This window comes from Pipistrellus hanaki (genome assembly GCF_964339955.1).
Source record: "Pipistrellus hanaki genome assembly, chromosome: 8".
Taxonomy (NCBI): Eukaryota; Metazoa; Chordata; class Mammalia; order Chiroptera; family Vespertilionidae; genus Pipistrellus; species Pipistrellus hanaki.
Genome location: NC_140510.1, coordinates 27,985,056 through 28,004,083, shown reverse-complemented (window position 1 = coordinate 28,004,083; position 19,028 = coordinate 27,985,056). Strand labels below are relative to the sequence as shown.

Genomic DNA, 19,028 nt, shown 5'->3' with positions numbered 1-19,028 from the left:
ATCCAAATAAGCATAGCCAAATTTGATATGATAATACGTATTCTGTAATATGCTCTTAAATACAGATGCACTATTTTACTTTTAGATCTCATTTAAATTCATTTTTTAGTGGTAGAAATTAATTTGTGACTTTCAAGAGCCTGATGTTTTTGATGATACAAGTGCAATGGATTTCTAATTCTCTGACTGTATTTATAATATAGCAAGCAACTCTTAATAGCTCAGCCTGGTGGGTCAGTTGGTTGGTGTGTCATCCTGTAAACCAAAAAGTTTGTGGGGCAAGTACAGGAGACAAGTTATCAATGTTGCTCACATAGATGTGTCTCTCGCACATCAATGTTTCTATCTAAAAATCAAAATCAATGTACATATCCTTGTATAAGGATTTAAAAAAACACAAAACTCCCTTTAAATAACATTAGCAGTTTTATGTATTTTACCAAGAAAATACAAAATTTTGAATATTAAATAGAAATGTCACTTTCAGAGCTATGCTATCTCTGGTTTTATATTTACGTTTTAGATTGGAAGCATAAATATATTCAACTAAGAATCTGGACAATGACTCTAACCCTATATAATAAAAGCCGAATATGCTAAGTGTCCAGTTGACTGGTCAGCCATTCAACCAATCAAAGCGTAGTATGCTAATGATATGATAAGGCCACTCAACCATTCACTATGATGTGCACTGCCTATTGGGGGCAGTCAGCCAGTCGCTATAATGTGCACTAACCACCGGGGCAGACACTCCTATCCATAGGTTAGCTTGCTGCTGGTGCCTGGCCTATTGGGACTGAGCAAGATGGGCCGAAAACACCGTGGAGCCCTCGCATGTTTCCTCCCCAGCTGGCCAACCTCCCGAGTCTCTCCCTGGCCCTGATCATGCATCAGTGGGGTTTCTCGGCATGGCCTGCTACCCTTTTACAATCCGGATCCAATTTCAGCCTGATCCCACAGGCCAAGCCAAGGGACCCCACTGGTGCATGAATTCGTGCACTAGACCTCTAGTTTACTATGACAAATGAGTATCTATCAATATATAATATCTAACAATTAGATACAGGGTGTGTCTATATAATGTTTAAGGGCCAGATAACCTTTCTCTTTTTCTTATTTAATAAACTTTTCTGGTCATGATATTTGTTTTTTGTTTTTGTTATTCAGGGAAGCTTTGCTGAAAACCTTTCATTTATTTTGGAAGCTTTAAAAAAAGGTAAATATTAACATATTTAACAGTATCAAACATATTTATTTAGCTGTATTTTGCCCTGATTATAAAGGTAATATGCTTTTACAAAGAAATTAATAAAGCAATATTTAAAATGAAGAAAACAATAGTCACTATATTCCCACACTATTATAGTGATTATCCCAATTTAACTTTGGTTTTATGTCTTTATTCACCTGCAGTATATCATTGATATAGATAGTTAAGTAATTTTTATAAGAATACATTTATTTTTCATATTGTGTAGTCTACATCTTTTCATTTACAAACAGTATGTTGTGAGCATTTTTCTATGTCAGTAAAAAAAGTCTGCATCATATTATGGTTCTTAAATATTTCATTTTATAAATATAAATTAACTATAATTAAAAACATAAATTATAACTTATTAACCACCAGTTATGGACTTTTATTTTTAATTTTTGTAATTATGAAGAAATTCATAGATAGTCATCCAGATATTTCCTGGGGAAAATTTCAGGGAGTTGAATTCTGGATTAAAAGGTACAACAATTAAAAGGAATATTACCAAACTACCTTAGAAGGCCCATTTTCTAAATATATTTCAGAGACGCTTTTTCTTAACAATATCAAAAACAAGTATTAATTTTTAATAGAAAATTTATTAGTTTAATTTGCTTAATTTTGGTAATGATAATCATCATGTTCTGTTTTTATTGACCATTGACATTTCCTGGTTCATGTGTTTCCTATTAGTTCTTTGCCTTGTTTTGATGTTTAGCTTGTTTATTTTCTGAGGCCCAGTGCACAAAATTTGTGCACGGGGTAGGGTGTTGTTTTTCAACCCAGCCTGCACTCTCTCTAATCTGAGACCCCTCAGAGGATGTCTGACTCACAATCCAGGACTGCTGGCTCCTAACTGCTTGCCTGCCTGCCAGCCTGATCACCCCCTAACCGCTCCCCTGCCAGCTTGATTAACACCTAACTTCTCTCCTGCCAGCCTGATGGCCCCCAGCTGCCCTCCGCTGCCAGCCTGATGGCCCCCAGCTGCCCTCCTCTGCCAGCCTGATGACCCCCAGCTGCCCTTCCCTGCCAGGGCCTGATCGCCTCCAGCTGCCCATCCCTGCCGCAACCTGCCTCCTCTGCGAGGCAGCAGAGATGCCGGGACCAGCCTCCTCCACACTGCACAGAGCCATGGGACCCTTAGGCCTCACTGCATGGGGTGGCCACTGGGCCCCATCTCCACTGTGCACTCAGCCATCTTGTAGTTGCCATCTTGTGATGACATCACATGAGGGCATGGCACCACCTAGGCTTTTATTATATAGGATGGAAATTCTTTTTTTTTTAATATATTTTATCGATTTTTTTTTACTTAGAGGAAGAGAGAGGGAAAGAGAGTTAGAAACATCCATGAGAGAGAATCATCGATCAGCTGCCTCTTGCACACCCCCTACTGGGGATGTGCCCACAACCAAGGTACATGCCCTTGACCCGAATCGAACCTGGGACCCTTCAGATCCCAGGCCAAGGCTCTATCCACTGAACCAAACCGGTTTCGGCAGGATGGGAATTCTTTAATGTTTCTCTTCTCTTAAATTTGGGTTGGATTTTCTGCTAAACAGAGTTTTAGAATTTTTGCATAATCAAAAATTTTTCTCTCCAGATTTTAAAGATATTTAATTAGGTCTTCATCTAATGTTTATATTTGTTATTAGTAATTTGGCTAGAATTTATTTTGGTAAATTGCAAAGTGGAGCTTTAACCTTGGATAAACCACTTTTCCCCATTTGTATGTAATGCTATGTTTTACCAATACTAACTTTCTAATTTTGTAAGCCTGTTTCTAGACTTCTGAGCAGTCCCTGTGGTTTTTATGCCATTTAGGTTAGTGTTAAATGTTTTATTATCTGTTGGAGTGAGTGTCCCCATATCAGATTTTCTTATTACTTCCTTATGCAAATATAAAGCCCTAAATCTTGAACTAGAAGTGATTCTTTTGTTAAAGCTGATTCTGTTATGATGAGACCAATGAGTTCAGAATCATGTTGAACTTTTCCCTGTTGCAATATTAAAATTGTGGTTAGAAGGAATTATAGTGGTTTTGATTGAATTTCACAATCTAACCATTGATTATAAAAGTTATTTCTAAGGGAAAACATACTTTGCATTTCTACTAACTAAATGAATCTTTTCTGAAATAATAGTTTTGAGCATAATGACTCTATATTCAATCTCAAAATGATTTGGTTTGTGTAGGTATTAAAATTTTCTGGTGCTAGAATGGGCTTATGTAATTTTAAAAATAATAGTCTCCATTTATTTAAGTTATTTTCTTAAATTTTCATCAATAAACTAGTAAACTAGACTGACATACTTAAGGCTATCTTGTCCTATGAGTAATTTTGTTGAATAAATAAATGTATGTGCATTGGTAAATGTCCTACCTGAAGTAGGTTTGTGAATTAAGTTTTAAAAAGTGAAATGTAGTAAATAGTTTGGAAATTTAACAAAGATTAATGTAATTGCTGTTAATAAAACTCTTACTTTATCTTAGGTGACCGGACTAATAGTTGTCCAGTGATCTTCATATTAGATGAATTTGATCTCTTTGCTCATCATAGAAACCAAACACTCCTCTATAATCTTTTTGACATTTCTCAGTCTGCACAGACGCCAATAGCAGTTATTGGTCTTACATGTAGATTGGTAAGTCTTTATTTTTTTTTTAATTATAAAATTATAATGTTTACAAAATTAAAGCTTAATTACCAACATAGTCACTTATACAGGTCATCATATCACACATTTTTCAAATGTGTTTCGCTGATGACTGGTACATTTATCCCATTTTTCAAATCAGATTGAGGAAAATAAGAACATAGTTAATCTGAACTAATACTAATAAATATCTCTGTCTCTCCAATGGAATCACTAAATGAAAAAAATGAAGTCTGATTATGCTAATTAATACAATATTTCTACATTAGCAAGTAAAGAGAAAGTTAAATAATCTTACCATCATTTGATTAAATTTGCTCATGGTGTCTTTGTTTAACATTTATGATTCTTGCAATATTTTGAAAATGCTTGGAATCAACTCAGAATGATACTATTTTAACTTTGTAAGTATATATCACTGGAAATAATAAGATTCATTTACCTGTTCTCTTTTTCAGTACTTCTTTGTCTTTTTTTTTTTTTAGAAAAGTGAAACTTTTTACAAAGTCCTCCTAATGCTGTTTTTTCTGTCGAGTGACTTTTCCCGCCTCCTTCCCCAGTGCTCCAGAGCTTATGACGTATGCCTTCATAATAAGCCTCCCTCGTAGAACATCTGGCTGGTTTTCCACATAACTATCTTTCATTGCCAGAAGCAGCAGTCTGTCATGGGGGTTGAGGCATCTTCAAAATCTTTGTTTGGATGGAAGTAGCAGTGGCAAATGTTATTGACGCAGTGAAGGACCAAATAAAGCAGGAGTGAGGAATTTCCGGCCTGTGGGCCGTATAAGAATCCTGAGATCATTTGGTCTGGTCCTGCCAAGGCATCAGGGATCAAGTAATTAAATGTTTGACCAAATATAGAAGGTTAACTTTTAAGTTGATAATTTTGTATGGCCCACAAATGATGTTATAAATATCCAAATGGCCTTTGGCAGGCAGTAAAAAGGTTCCCCACCCCTGCTCTATATAATTGATTTCTTAACCTAGCTATTTTATGAAAGTCATCTTGGTAGGTTACAAATCCATATTTCTAGGGCTCATCACAGCTTTTTCTAAAAAAATAACAGAACTTTAATTATAAATAGTTGGCAATAAACTTGATTTCTAACTTCTTAAAGAAAAATAGCATAAATATAAGTAGTGTCTAAAATATCACCATAGAAAAGCCACAGGACAATAACATACCATTGTCATGCTGTGTTTCTGCCAGTTTCCTCTTCTGTAGTTTGTTCCTTTGGCCTAGCATGGCTTCAGCTTAAATTTGTGGATAGTTCAGTGAATTAAACATTTCTCCATTGCACATGCTGCTTAAGTCATTATATAAAACAAAGATGTTTAGATTTTCATGAATGTAATAAATCTTAGTGCAAATTTTTATCTGAATTCTTCATAGAATGTACAAAATTTCTTATTGAAACTTTTAATGTTACTATGAATAGTTATAATTTTTTTAGCAATTATTATAAGTCTTAGAATATTAAAGATTAACTGAGATTAACATTGTAAGTAAAACCCATGACATTCCCGGCCTACAAATTCTTAAAGGGGATTAAAGAACCATGCATAACAGAATCTTTTAGAACAGGGTTGAGGAACGTCTGGCCCTTGGGCCATGTAAGGCCTGAAAAATCATTTGGTCTGACCCCTGCCAAGGCATTAGGGGTAAGTTAGTTAAATGTTTGACCAAATATAGCAGCATAATTTTTAAGTTGATAATATTGTATGACCAGAGAATGATGTTATAAATATCCAAATGGCCTTGGGCATAAAAAAAGGTTCCCCATCCCTGTTTTAGAGGCTTGGTCTATTTCCAAGCCACACACTCTTACTTCTATTGCCTTTTAACAGTAAGCAGATCAAGGGAATAATTTGAGTGTTTAGTGGTTTTCATAAATCTTTTTATGCTTTATTGAATATTATAGGATAGACATTGCTAATTATAGGTAATAGTTGAAATACTTATATTTCTAACATTGATTTTTTTTTTAAAAAACATGCATCTTACAGGAATTTCTGTTTGTTTTTAAGGATATTTTGGAACTCTTAGAAAAAAGAGTGAAGTCACGATTTTCTCACCGGCAGATGCACTTAATGAATTCATTTGGTTTCCCCCAGTATCTTAAAATATTTAAAGAACAATTATCTTTACCTACAGAATTTCCAGACAAGCTTTTTGCTGAGAAATGGAATGAGAATGTTCAGGTAACTTGGAGCAAAAGTAATGATATCAAAATAATTTTTGTATCTTGCTATATATGCCATTTGAAAACAAAACTTAGGAATATTTAAAATTTCTAAATTAGTACAAAGCTTCTAATGTACTATTGCATAAAACTGCATGAATACTAATTACACACTTTTTTGTGTGTGCATATTGTCCTCTTTTAAAAGACTGTTGAAATGTCATAGCTCCTGAATTTTTTCTCTCAAAAGAACTTTAATGAGATTTTTGTTTTATTTATATCTTATTTATTTATTTATTTTTATTTTTTAAATGTATTTTATTGATTTTATACAGAGAGGAAGGGAGAGAGATAGAGAGTTAGAAACATTGATGAGAGAGAGTCATCGATCAGCTGCCTCTTGCACACCCTCTACTGGGGATATGCCCGCAACCAAGGTACATGCCCTTGACCGGAATCGAACCCGAGTCCCTTCAGTCCCCAAGCCGACGCTCTATCTATTGAGCCAAACCGGTTTCAGCTATATCTTATTTATATTTTAGGTTATCTTGTTGAAAATTTCCATTGTAAACATTATTTTTATATTACTTTATAAGTTTAGCAATAGATTAGTGATTTATACCTACCTATCCAATGTGGATTTTCCCCTCTCTAATTCTTATGAAGAACTTTAGCTTTTATCTTATCACATCTATTAAAAGGCAATCCAAAGTATGGCAATTGTGGTTATATTATATACATTGACGAAATCCATATTAGAGTTCAGGGAGCCCTGAAGTTCTTAGCTACAGAGATACCTTCATATGTTGTTTTCAATATTTACTAAACAGTAGACTCTGTTGATTTACTTACACTTCAATTAAACAGCTTAACTTCTGCAAACCACTGTTACGTCAGCCCAACATACTGGCATCAGTTTATCTTATGCTGACAAGAAATTTCAGTTGGCAGGGAGAAAGGAAGAGGAAGTTTAATAACATAATTGAAGATCAGAGATGCTAAATAAATCCCACATATTAGAATCTTCAAAAATATGGGTCCTATGAAAGTGGAAAATAATATAAAATCCTTCTTTTTGAAAGGATTGTATAAAACTGGAAGATACTATTAAATACTAATGAGTGAGGATGATTAGCTGTTTGGATAATTAAAGTTACACAATTTATATTCATTGCCTCTAAAAATAATTATTTTATATTAAAGTAGTATTGATTTTATTATTTTTAAAAATGTATATTTTATTGATTTTTTTTACAGAGAGGAAGGGAGAGGGATAGAGAGTTAGAAACATCCATGAGAGAGAAACATTGATCAGCTCCCTCTTGCACACTCCCTACTGGGTATGTGCCCACAACCAAGGTATATGCCCTTCACTGGAATTGAACCTGGGACCCTTGAGTCCGCAGGCAGATGCTCTAGCCACTGAGCCAAACTGGTTAGGTTTGATTTTATTCTTAAATAACAATACCAAAATAAAAAAATTTTTAAATTTTTTTTGTACATGATTCTTGTTTTTTTCCACATCTTTGTTGAAGTATAATCAACAAATTGAAAAGTGTATATGTTTGTGGTATTCAACCTAATGTTTTGATATACATATACATTGTGAAATTGCACAATGAAGCTATTAAATATATGCACCACCTCATATAGGTGTAATTGTTTTTAACTTTTAAATGTGAGAACACTTAAGATCTATCCTCTCTGCAAGTTTCAAGGGTACAATACTGTATCGTTAGTGATAGTTACATTGCTTTCATAACTGAAACTTGTTTCTTCTTTTAATAATAAAATATGGTCTGCTCATGTAAGCATTAATAATTTTGACACATTTCATTTTTTAAATTAAAAATTCATTGGACAAAATTTAATCTGTTCACAAGAATATATGGTAAAAGTTAGAAGTTTTCATTATGTCCAAACTCACAAAAGTGATTAGTTTATAGCAATTCAGACTTTATATGCAAAAACTAAACTTGTTTTTACATAAAGGGTTTAAGCTTTACATATTTAAAAACAAAACAAAAACTTTTTATTGATTTGAGAGAGAGAGAAAGGGAGAGGGAGATTTGGAAACATCGATGGGCTGCCCCACAACCTAGGCATGTTCCCTGACCGGGAATCAAACCAGTGACCTCTTAGAGCATGGGACAATCTTTCATATTTTTTTGCTTTACTTTTAATACTTGGTTCTGATAAATAATTCCCTATTATTTTTCTTAATATAACTATATGGAATTGTATGTAAAAATGGCTAACTTTATCCTTAAAATCTAGATATTGTACCTTGTATAATTAGGTGTGGGTCCTTGCTTCCAACTTCTTCTCCAAATTAGTCTTGCCTGGGACTACATTTTCTTTGATACTCTATCTAACTGTAAGTTACATTTTTGAGGAGCACTTTATAATTGGTGCTCCCATATTGTTCCTTCCTTTTCAAAGGTTTGGAATCTCTGGTCTCTGAATCCACTTTCCAGTTAGTCACAGACTTACAGCTTCTGCAGCTCTTTAACTGACTGTCTTATTACAACAATATGTTTTCTGAGTGCTTTAGAGATTCAAATGTAATCTTTCATAGTAAATGTTTGTGCTATCCGAGGACTTCTATTTCTATCTTTGCACACTTTCTTTCCTAAATTGATTGATGCCTCTTTCTGTCCTTCCCAGCTCATCTTAGAGTGGGTATATAAAGCCAGTAGATGGTGGGGGTAACTGGTGAAGCAAACTCTGGATGACTCAGAAAATGGGTAACCATATAGTTGTAGAGTGAGTAGCCCTAGGTTTTTGGTCCCCTTTTTGTTGATCCTATATCATTGAATTTAGCAGCAAATGGTAAGAATGAATGTGACTACTATCCTGTCATCTTTTTTACAATCTTACAGACTTTTATAAGGTAAAATTAGGACAGCTGGAGTTTGTGTCTCTTAGTTCTAATACTTTTTTCCCCTATCCTAATCACTTGCCACCTTTCGGTATACCAATAAAATGAACTTCACATGAAAAATATATCAGGACCATGGCCAGAGGCCCTGTTCTATGTGTGGGAGTGGGGTGGGGACTGCATTAAGGGAGCTATCCTTTCTCTCAGTGCTGACTGTCCAGGAAGTTTTTCTAATTTCAAAGTTAAACCAAAAGCAATGGTATAGGTCACCTATGGAATCTCACCCAATGATATTTATACCCCAAATGTGTCAAATAAGTAAGCAGAGTAAACACTATCTCAGCATTGCAGTCTAAGAGAAATCCCTTTATAAATGAACATTTAAAAGAACCATAGCTAATTCTCCTCCAGGAAAATTTCCCCAAAGTACTATAGCTAAGTTAAAGGAAGATTTGCCTGTTATCCCAGGGGTCCTCAAACTTTTTAAAGTGGGGGCCAGATCACGGTCCCTCAGAGAGCTGGAGGGCCGGACTATATGAACTACTAATTCCTACTGTAACACCTCGGCTGCGCTCACTGCCCAAAAAACCTGGCGGGCCGGATCAGACTCCTCTGCGGGCCGCATGTGGCCCGCGGGCCGTAGTTTGAAGACCCCTGTTTAGTTAACAAACAGTGAGAAGTTTTAGCAGGAACTGACTAGGAGATTAGTGTATATGCTGCTGCCTCCAAGTTATACCTGGGTCCTAAGGTGCAGGTGTAATTCTGTAACATCCCGCTTAGACTCTTACCTGAGGAAGGGGCTGGCCTACCACACAGTGCAATCAGCACCACGAGAGCCTGCTCTGTGGCAGCTGTTCATGTGTTCATCGGTGAAAGGGAAGGTATCAGCTTTCCTGAACGACATGACGGGGGTTTGCTTTATTTCTGGGAACTCCCCCATATTCCTGTGAGTGGTGATATCAGTCAGTCAGTCTCTGTCTTATTCCGCTTACATTATTTCCCGACCCAACCATAAGAAATTCAGACATATTTCAAAATCTGAGATCTAATATCTTCAGTAATTATCATAATTAGTTAAATGTAATAGGCATCCAGTAAGTGGTTACTGATAATAATAACCTTATCCTCAAGCAGTTTATAATGTTTGAATTGAAGAGAAATAAAAAAACTATGATGAGGTTTCATTTTTTAATGGTTCACATGTAGATCTTGTAAGCTTCTTTTAGGCAGACTAATTATGGAAGCAAGAAGATGATAGCCTTCAGAAAGAAGGGGCATTGGATTCAGAGCTCTAAAAATAGATGAGCAGAAAGGCAGAATACAGAATATAGAAGGCTAATCTTTGGCACATTATTCTACTTATTTATGTTTTAATCCTCACCCATTGATACATTTTTATTGATTTGAAAGAGAGAGGAAGGGCAAGAGAGAGAAAAACATTAGTTGCCTCCTGTCTGCCCTAAATAGAGATCAAACCTACAGCCAAGGTATATGCCCTGACCCCAAATCAAACCCAGAACCTTTTGGTGCGTGGGACGACACTCCAACCAACTGAGCTTCCTGGAATTCTTGCTGAAAAAAAATTTCTTCCATCAATATATTTGTCCCAGAGATTTTACTTTCATTCCCTCAAGTGCTCTGATTGTAATACAGCAGCTGAAAGTTCATCTTATGTATGTCCAAAGGGTATTTGATGCTGTTTATGATAAAAGGTATGTATAGTGGCAGTAAGCCCTTTCAAAAAGAAAGAGAAGAACTAAAACATAGTAAGGAACAGGGGACTATAACTAGGATAATATTTTTACTGAAAACACAAAACTTTATTTCATATGACTAGAACTTATTCCTTCTTAACAATGGCAGAAAGAGCGACATGTAGTTTTAGCTCTAGAAAATACAGAAATAATTAGTACTTAGTTTTCTTCCTTTTTTTTTAAAGAGAAATAACCCTTATTCTTTGCAGATTATTTATTAAAACTTAATGTCAGTCTTCCCCAGAGCTTTCTTGGTTCTGCCAATTTTGAATTTATTCTCTTTTCATTTAATATTTTTCAATGCCAAATGTACCTTATTTTCATTAATCCTAACTTACTGTAGTCAGTTGGCTCTTTTAGATAATGCTTTTTCAAAGGGTCTCCGAATTTCCAAAGTCATTAGCTTCCTCTCAGAATATATCTTAACTTAATTAGAAAAAGTGTTTTACATCACTGATCACCATTTGCCTCTTGAAGTTTTTTTCCCTTGGTTTCATTGTTCTTGCTTGTATTCTCTTCCAGTCTTAAGTATCTTGCTCAATCTTTTACTTTGCTTCTCTCTTTCCTTCTGCTTCTTAAACATTGATAATCCAAGTTTCACTTCTTGACCACATCTCCTCATGGGACATTCTGTATGCCATGGTATCATCTCTGATTTTTCCTTTTCCCCTCAAATCTCTTTCAACCACTTCTCACCAGTTGATTCTTCATCAGACTTGTCTTTTATAAATGTCTTAATTTTCTCTTGTTTTCACATCACGTTGTTAATACAGATCTTCTTGGTCTATTGTGTGAACAGTTAGAGTCACTTCTGATTATATTTTTCTGCCTCTGTCTTCATATACAAATTATTTTGCCAGTCACTGTAACTCGGGATTACATGACTGCTTTTCTTCTGTCAGTATGCAGCCATCTTCCTGCTTTACTCATGCTGTAATTATATGTACTGAACCGTCCTTTTTTTTCTTTTTAACCTATTGATTCATACAATAAGCATTCTGCATACTTTGTTTTCGTAATTTATAGTAATCTTATTCTATGTTGTGTGTTTTGCTGCATTTTGATCATGTCACTAGTATCACTGTAGATTCCCTTTTCAGACTAGAAATTCAAGGATTGTGTTTTATCTTTGTGTCAATTGAAATAATGTAAAAGGATAAGAAGAAAATCAATAAACTAGAAATTTGATTTTGATTCTTGTGTTCTAAGTCAGACCAATACCTATTTATTAATGAATAGAATTAATGAGGTGCACTAACTAGTGTTGCACAAAATTATATTTAAGTTTTAAATTGTAAGATTCCTTAACTCTTCTTTGGTTTTCCTCTCCAGTGTCTCTCAGAAGATACAAGTGTCCAAGACGTCCTACAGAAGCATTTCAACGTCAGCAAAAGCCTGCGGTCCTTACATATGCTATTGGTTTGTTTTAGCTTTGTTTTTATTGTGGTTTGTTTTTGTTTTTTGTGTGTTTTTTTTGTTTGTTTGTTTTGTTTTTATTTCACCAATTATATTCTGTTGGGAATTCATTAAACCTATAAATTTTGGGAGAATTATCATGTTTACTACACGGAGTCCTTCAGTCTCTGTCTGTGGTACTTTTCTCTTTTTATTGAGTTCTTTGCTGTCTTTCATCATAATCTTATAATTTTTTATCCTGTTTGTACATGTTTGAAGTATTTAACTTTTTAGAGCAGTTGTATATGATGTTTTGTTTTTAATTTTGGTTTCAGCATGCGCTTTGTAAATATATAGAAATGTGATTGATTTTTGTATTTTGATGTACTCTGCAAACTTGCTGAACTCACTCTAGGAGTTTTTTAGATTTCTTGAGACAGTCAAGTTTCTGAAAATAGAGAGGTGGGTTTTTTCCCCCTTACCAATCTGATTTTATATATATATATATATATATATATATATATATATATATATATATATATATATATAATTTTTTTTTTCTTATCTTGCAATATCTAGAACCTCTCAAAATTGCTAAGTGTGGTGGGGCAAGGGGCTGGACATCCTTGCCTTGTTTACTATCTTAGGGTGAAAGCATTCAGCCTTACACCATTAAGTATGAGGAAGCTATAGGTTGTTTATATATTTGTTATCAAGTTAAAGTAATTTCCATCTATTCCTAACTTGATGAGAGCTTATTATAAATGGATACCGGATTTGTCAAATGGTTACTCTATGAATGAATAAGATCTATGATTTTTCTTCTTTAGCCTGTGGGATGTTGGGTTACACTGCTTGACTTCTGAAGGTTGAACTAGCTTTGCATACCTAGAATAAATCCCATCTTGTTATGGTCTTAGACATATTAATAATATCTTAAGCTTAAACATTATCAATGAAGAAGTACTTTATTCTGAAAATGAAAGTTCTTCTTTTATTAAGAGTATTTGACATTAGCCTAAAGTTTCTAGGAAATTATCTGTGGAAAATATCTTTAAAAAAAACACTAATTTTGTTTCATGAATTTCTTCTTGATCACATCCATTTATTATAATAATAGGTATCATTTATTAAGTAGTATCATTTATTTTTTTGTGTGTGTTTTGTTTTTTTTTAAATGCTCATCGGAGGATATTTTCCCATTGATTTTAGAGAAAGGGAAAGAGAGAGGGAAAGACCGAGGAATATCAATGTGAGAGAAACACATCGATTGGTTGCCTCCTGCACATGGCCTGACCAAGGCCCAGGCCAGGGAGGAGCCTGTAATCGAGGTTCGTGCCCTTGAATGGAATCAAACCTGGGATCCTTCAGTCTGCAGGCCAAAGCTCTATCCAACTAGGGCGCACTATGTCTGTATTTTACCCTTGGGTATTTTTGTCTTTATTTTTTAAGAAACTGAAGCTTCTTATTGTTCGTTCAACTAGAGGCCCGGTGGGAGTGTGCAGGACGCAGCCAGTCAATGATTCTCTCTGTGTCTAGCCCTCTCTGAAATCAATAAAAAAAAAAAACATATTTTTTAAAAGATGTACATTTTTCTTTTTGTATACAAAGAAGAGAGTCCAACCAAGGAAAGAGATGGGCTTTAACTGTATAAGATCATATTTCGTAAGCTGAGGAAGTGGTTGTGGTTATTCACTATATTATTCTCTTGCCTTTTTGTGTGTCAAAAATATTTAATTGTAAAATGTAAAAGGACAGGTAAGAGAAAGGGAATGAAGCCAGGGAATGAAGTTCAAATAAAGTGGCCTCTGCTTTCAGGGAGTGCTATTTCTGAGTGTAATTTTGGTTTTTATTTTTTTCCTTTTTGAGCAATTGAACATAAGGTAGCTAACTTAACCCTACCTGGACTGGCAGATTTGGTTGTTAGAGACTTATACACAAGTCACACATCTGCCTTTTAGTTTGATTTGGTCTGGGGCTTTAAGTAGTATTTTATTTATTTTTGGTCTCTCTGTTTGCCCTACACCTTTTTAAAAGTTCTTCCTTTGAGGAGTTGTAAGTGGGAAGAAGTAGAGAAGAGCAGCAAAACTTTTTTATGGTTTACATTTATAGTTAAATGGCATATGAATTTAAATACTAGTAGAGCTAAATACGAGAGAATACTTTTCCCAAGCATTAATATTTACTTTCTCGTAAGAGTAGACTCTCTAAATTAAAGTGTTGTTCAATAATACCGCCACATTTCCCACGTAAAGATGTAATTGTTTTTCTGATCCCCGTTTCCTAGATGCTTGCTTTAAGTCGTGTAACCACATCACACCCATTTATCACTGCAACAGATTTGATGGAGGCTAACCAGCTGTGTAGCATGGACTCCAAAGCAAATATTGTACATGGTGAGAAACCTACTTGATTAATAATTTTTATAGGTTTAAATTTGTATAATGGAGTGTTTTTCATAATTAACCTTGGGTATAGTGCTTTATACACAGACTACTTTTATATCCACATTGCCTTTAACTCAGTCCTTTATAAGGTGTTGTCTCTCCCATGTAAAGTCCCAGAAAACTGACACTCCCTCCCTTTGCCACATGGGAAGTCCAGCTAAGGCTGTATTGCAGTATTCTTACTGCAGCAAGTGCTAATGAAGAGCATGGGCTTTTAGCAGTTATGGGGGTTTACTGTCACTTTTGAGAATCTAATGAGCCATGTCTTTAGGAAAAAGAATTTAGATATAGTTTCCAGGGATTTATGGATTCTTTGAATAATCAAGAGCCTTAAGTGACAAAGTTACATGCCATTGCACAGTTTGTTTACTGTGGGCCATATGGTACATGCTAAATTCTTCTAACATCTCTGTAAGTTAGAAATATCCTTATTTTGTTGATATGAAAACTAAGCTCAGGGAAGTTGAGTAACTTGCTTAAGGTAATAAAGATGGTAGTAACTTAAACACATTTGGACCTGGGGGGGTGACCTCTCTCCACCCTTTCACTTTATCATTTTGTTTGAGGGATATTTATTTCAGTCTTATGTATCAGTAAGAAACTATAACTCATAGTTTGTTTCCCTTTTACTATAGGTCTTTCAGTCTTGGAAATCTGTCTTATAATAGCAATGAAACATTTAAATGACATCTATGAAGAGGAGCCCTTCAATTTTCAGATGGTCTATAATGGTGAGAGGAGACTTAGTTTCCTTCTGACTCTACCCCAGTGCTTATTTGAAGATACTGACTTTGTCATTGCTTTTTGTCCAGAGTTTCAGAAATTTGTTCAAAGGAAAGCCCATTCTGTCTATAATTTTGAGAAACCTGTTGTCATGAAGGTAAGATTCACTGCTATTTTTCTGCAGGCTGCTATATTTTATATCCAATTTGATTATCTTGAACAACATGGGTTGTTTAAATAGTGTCCACTTATACATGGATTTTTTTTTCAGTAAATATTTTAAATGTATTTTCTCTTTGTTATGATTTTTTTAATAAATTGTTCTGTTCTAGCTTCCTTTATTGTAAGAATATGGTATATAATCCATATGACATACAAAATACGTGTCAACCAACTGTTTGTTATTGGTAAGGCTTCCTGTCCACAGTAGTGAAGTTTTCGGGATTTTTGACTGGGTGTGGAAGATTGTTTGCACCCTACCCCCAGCATTGTTCAAGGCCTAACTCTATATCATAGTTGCACATTGTTAGCAGCCAGGTGTTTTAGTTTGTAGGAGTATATTGCCCTCTACTGTCTGTTCCTAGCATTTACATCCTGAAAAGAAAATTATAGTTTGTGAAATACATTGATACAGTTCTATCCCTTTATAACTCAAGGTTTGAATCTATAACTTTAGCAGTAAAATGCCACAAAAATGGTTACATAAGCCATTAAGAAACCAACAGGGGAAATCTCACTGGCTGGTGAAAGCATACAGAGGTGGTTTTATTAGGGGTTGGATGACACAAGGATCTTAAAACTTGAGAAAGTTTATTCTGTGTAATATGTATTATCCACTAAAAATATAATGTGAGCCACATAATGTAATTATCAACTTTCTTATAGCAACAAAAAAGAAAATAAGGTGAAGTTTTTTTAAATAATAAATTTTATTTAACCTAATATATCAAAATAGTCCCTAAATATTCATTGGAAATACTTGCTCTTTAGATTCCATAAAATTTTTAGCTAAAGAAGTAGATGTAGTCCCGGCAGTGTTGCTCAGTAGTTGACCATCAACCTATGAACCAGTAGGTCACAGTTCGATTCCATTAGGGCACATGCCCAGGTTGCAGACTCCATCCTCAGTAGGGAGCCTGCAGGAAGCATTCTATCAATAATTCTCTCATCATTAATATTTCTCTCTTTTTGAAATCAATAAAAAAATATTTTACAAAAAAAAATTTACATTCTGAAATTGTTCTAAACATAGTTGTTGTTTTTTTTTTTTTTATTGACTCCAGCTTTGGTTTTTAAAAACTCAACTTAATGAAAATTAAATAAAATTAAAAATCAAGTCCCACATTTCAAATGCTCAATAGCCCTATGTGGCTAATGGTTACCTTATTGGACAGCACAGCTCTAGAGGACTATCTGAGAAAAAATTTTGTATTTTAAAGCAATGGACCAATACAATCCTTAGCATCCCCTGTAAACCCGTGTAGTCAGAATTTTATTTCTTGTAGCAACCAAAAAGTGTTGGGGCATTGTCATTTCTTCACAACAGGAAGCGTATCGAGCACAGTGCAGGTGGGTTTTCTCCCCCTTCCTGACACCCGTGTCTGTCTGATAGTCATGGCTTGGGGAGCTTTGTCAGTGGAAAAAGGTACCTGAGCATTTACATTCTTAGGAGTTCCTACATTTAAAAGCAAATATTTTTGCTGCCTATAAATTTTATTCAGTCCCAGCCTTTTGTATTTTCTCATTTTCAGAAGTGTCATCTAAGCTACTTCTCTTTCATCAGAAGAATTTTTATGATATACAGAGAATATGTTCTAATTATATTATTTTTCACAATAAAGCTGTAGGAATATAGAAAGCTCAGGAATCTATTGCAATGTCAGTATTTACATTTAGTATTTCATGATTTAATGGTTTTTTTTCATAACCTAATAAAATACCTAGAACAATCATCAGGGTTATAAAAGAGGTAAGAGGAAACAGACAGAAGAGAACCCGGTAAGGTGGGGAAGATGGAAGGGAACTCTGACAGGTGGTGGCAGTCTCCACTGGACTCCCAAAGGAGCAGGAGCTGGCCCCTCTCCTCCACTCCGGTTCTGCTCTGCTGAGTCACAAGGTCAGCTGACAGGCTTGCTGAGCTCCTAGGGCTCATTCCCCTCAGCTGTATTAAACTTACATAGCAAATTCTTACAAAGGTTCAAATAAAATATAAGTGCAAATTTGAGTAATAACTCAAAAAGTATTGGAATAGTGGATCTTAGATTTTTTTTAAAATATATTTTATTGATTTTTCACAGAGAGGAAGAGAGAGGGATAGAGAGTTAGAAACGTCGATGAGAGAGAATCATCGACCAGCTGCCTCTTGCACACCCCCTATTGGGGATGTGCCCACAACCAAGGTACATGACCTTGACCGGAATCGAACCCGGGACCTTTCAGTCCGCAGGCCGACGCTCTATCCACTGAGCCAAACCGGTGCCAGAGGATCTTTTTTTTTTTAGAGAGAGCTGGAAACCATTAACTTCATCACTAGTAGGAAATATGATATAAAATAAGATCAGAAACAATCATAGTGTGCAGACTGCATTAAAATGTGTCCTGTTCACATTCAACAATGTATGGACTGATAACTATGTATTGACACTGCTTCACCTGATACACAAGTTTTTGTGAAGTTGATGAAGTTGTTTTTGGATTTTATTGATTTCTATTAAGTTTTGTTTTCTGTTATTCTATTCCAGAACTGACCAAAAACCTTAACTATTCTCTGCATTGTTCCTCTAATGAACCTAAACTATTTTTTATTTTTTTTTGTCTTTCAGGCCTTTGAACACTTACAACAATTAGAATTAATAAGGCCCGTGGAAAGAACTTCAGTAAATGCACAGAGAGAGTACCAGCTGATGAAACTACTTTTGGATAATACTCAAATTATGAATGCTTTGCAGAAATATCCCAACTGTCCTACAGATGTTAGGCAGTGGGCAACATCCTCACTAAGCTGGTTATAGTATAACCCAGGGCTTCAGGAATGTAGTTTCTGGCAGACTTCTAAAGAACTAAAAGCTATTGTCCTTTAATAAGATGTGTTAATACATTTTTTATATTTATAGACATGTATTTTTGTATTCATGGGGAACTGTTACACAGGTAGGATCCTTGGCTATGTCATGTCTTTAAATTATGAGCAGTTTCATGATTTATAATTCCAGTAATCTAGACTACGTTGAATTAGAAGTTCAAAAAAATAAATGTGACTATTTCTTAGGCATTGAACCATATACTTATTTAACAGTTATGAAGTATTTTTGTGTTACATTTGAAATGTTCATTTCAGTCTAGCAGCCGATATTTTTATAAACATTAAAGAAACAACAGCAAGCATTGAGATGTAATGAATAATTTTTAAAAAATTTTTCTGTACCATGGAAATGTTAGATTATATTCCAGACCCAGGTCTAGTTCAGGAGCCTGGCCAATTTGGCTAGAACCGTGGTCGGCAAACTGCGGCTCTCAAGCCACATGCCGTTTTTTGGCCCCTTGAGTGTGGCTCTTCTACAAAATACCATGGCCTGGGAGAGTATTTTGAAGAAGTGGCGTTAGAAATTGTTTAAGTTTTAAAAAATTTGGCTCTCAAAAGAAATCTCAATCGTTGATTACTATTGATATTTGGTTCTGTTGACTAAGGAGTTTGCCGACCACTGGGCTAGAAGATGCTTCACATGGAAGAAA

General features: G+C 34.9%; 1 protein-coding gene across 5 annotated transcripts in view; it reads left to right on the top strand.

Moving 5' to 3' along the window:
* The window catches only part of ORC4 (origin recognition complex subunit 4), a 52,541-nt gene extending 34,162 nt beyond the window's left edge, over positions 1-18,379 (top strand). For 4 of the 5 annotated variants that reach the window (XM_084893051.1, XM_084893049.1, XM_084893050.1 and 1 more), the window contains 8 exons: positions 1,168-1,216; positions 3,750-3,901; positions 5,942-6,115; positions 12,064-12,150; positions 14,414-14,522; positions 15,209-15,304; positions 15,386-15,453; positions 18,119-18,379. In XM_084893051.1, the coding sequence (XP_084749177.1) occupies positions 1,168-1,216; positions 3,750-3,901; positions 5,942-6,115; positions 12,064-12,150; positions 14,414-14,522; positions 15,209-15,304; positions 15,386-15,453; positions 18,119-18,307 (924 nt within the window). In that variant the 3' untranslated portion in view covers positions 18,308-18,379. Of the gene's footprint in view, positions 1-1,167; positions 1,217-3,749; positions 3,902-5,941; positions 6,116-12,063; positions 12,151-14,413; positions 14,523-15,208; positions 15,454-18,118 lie in introns of all 5 variants that reach the window. The other variant, XM_084893053.1, reaches the window with a different exon arrangement.
* The last annotated feature ends 649 nt before the right edge of the window (positions 18,380-19,028 follow it).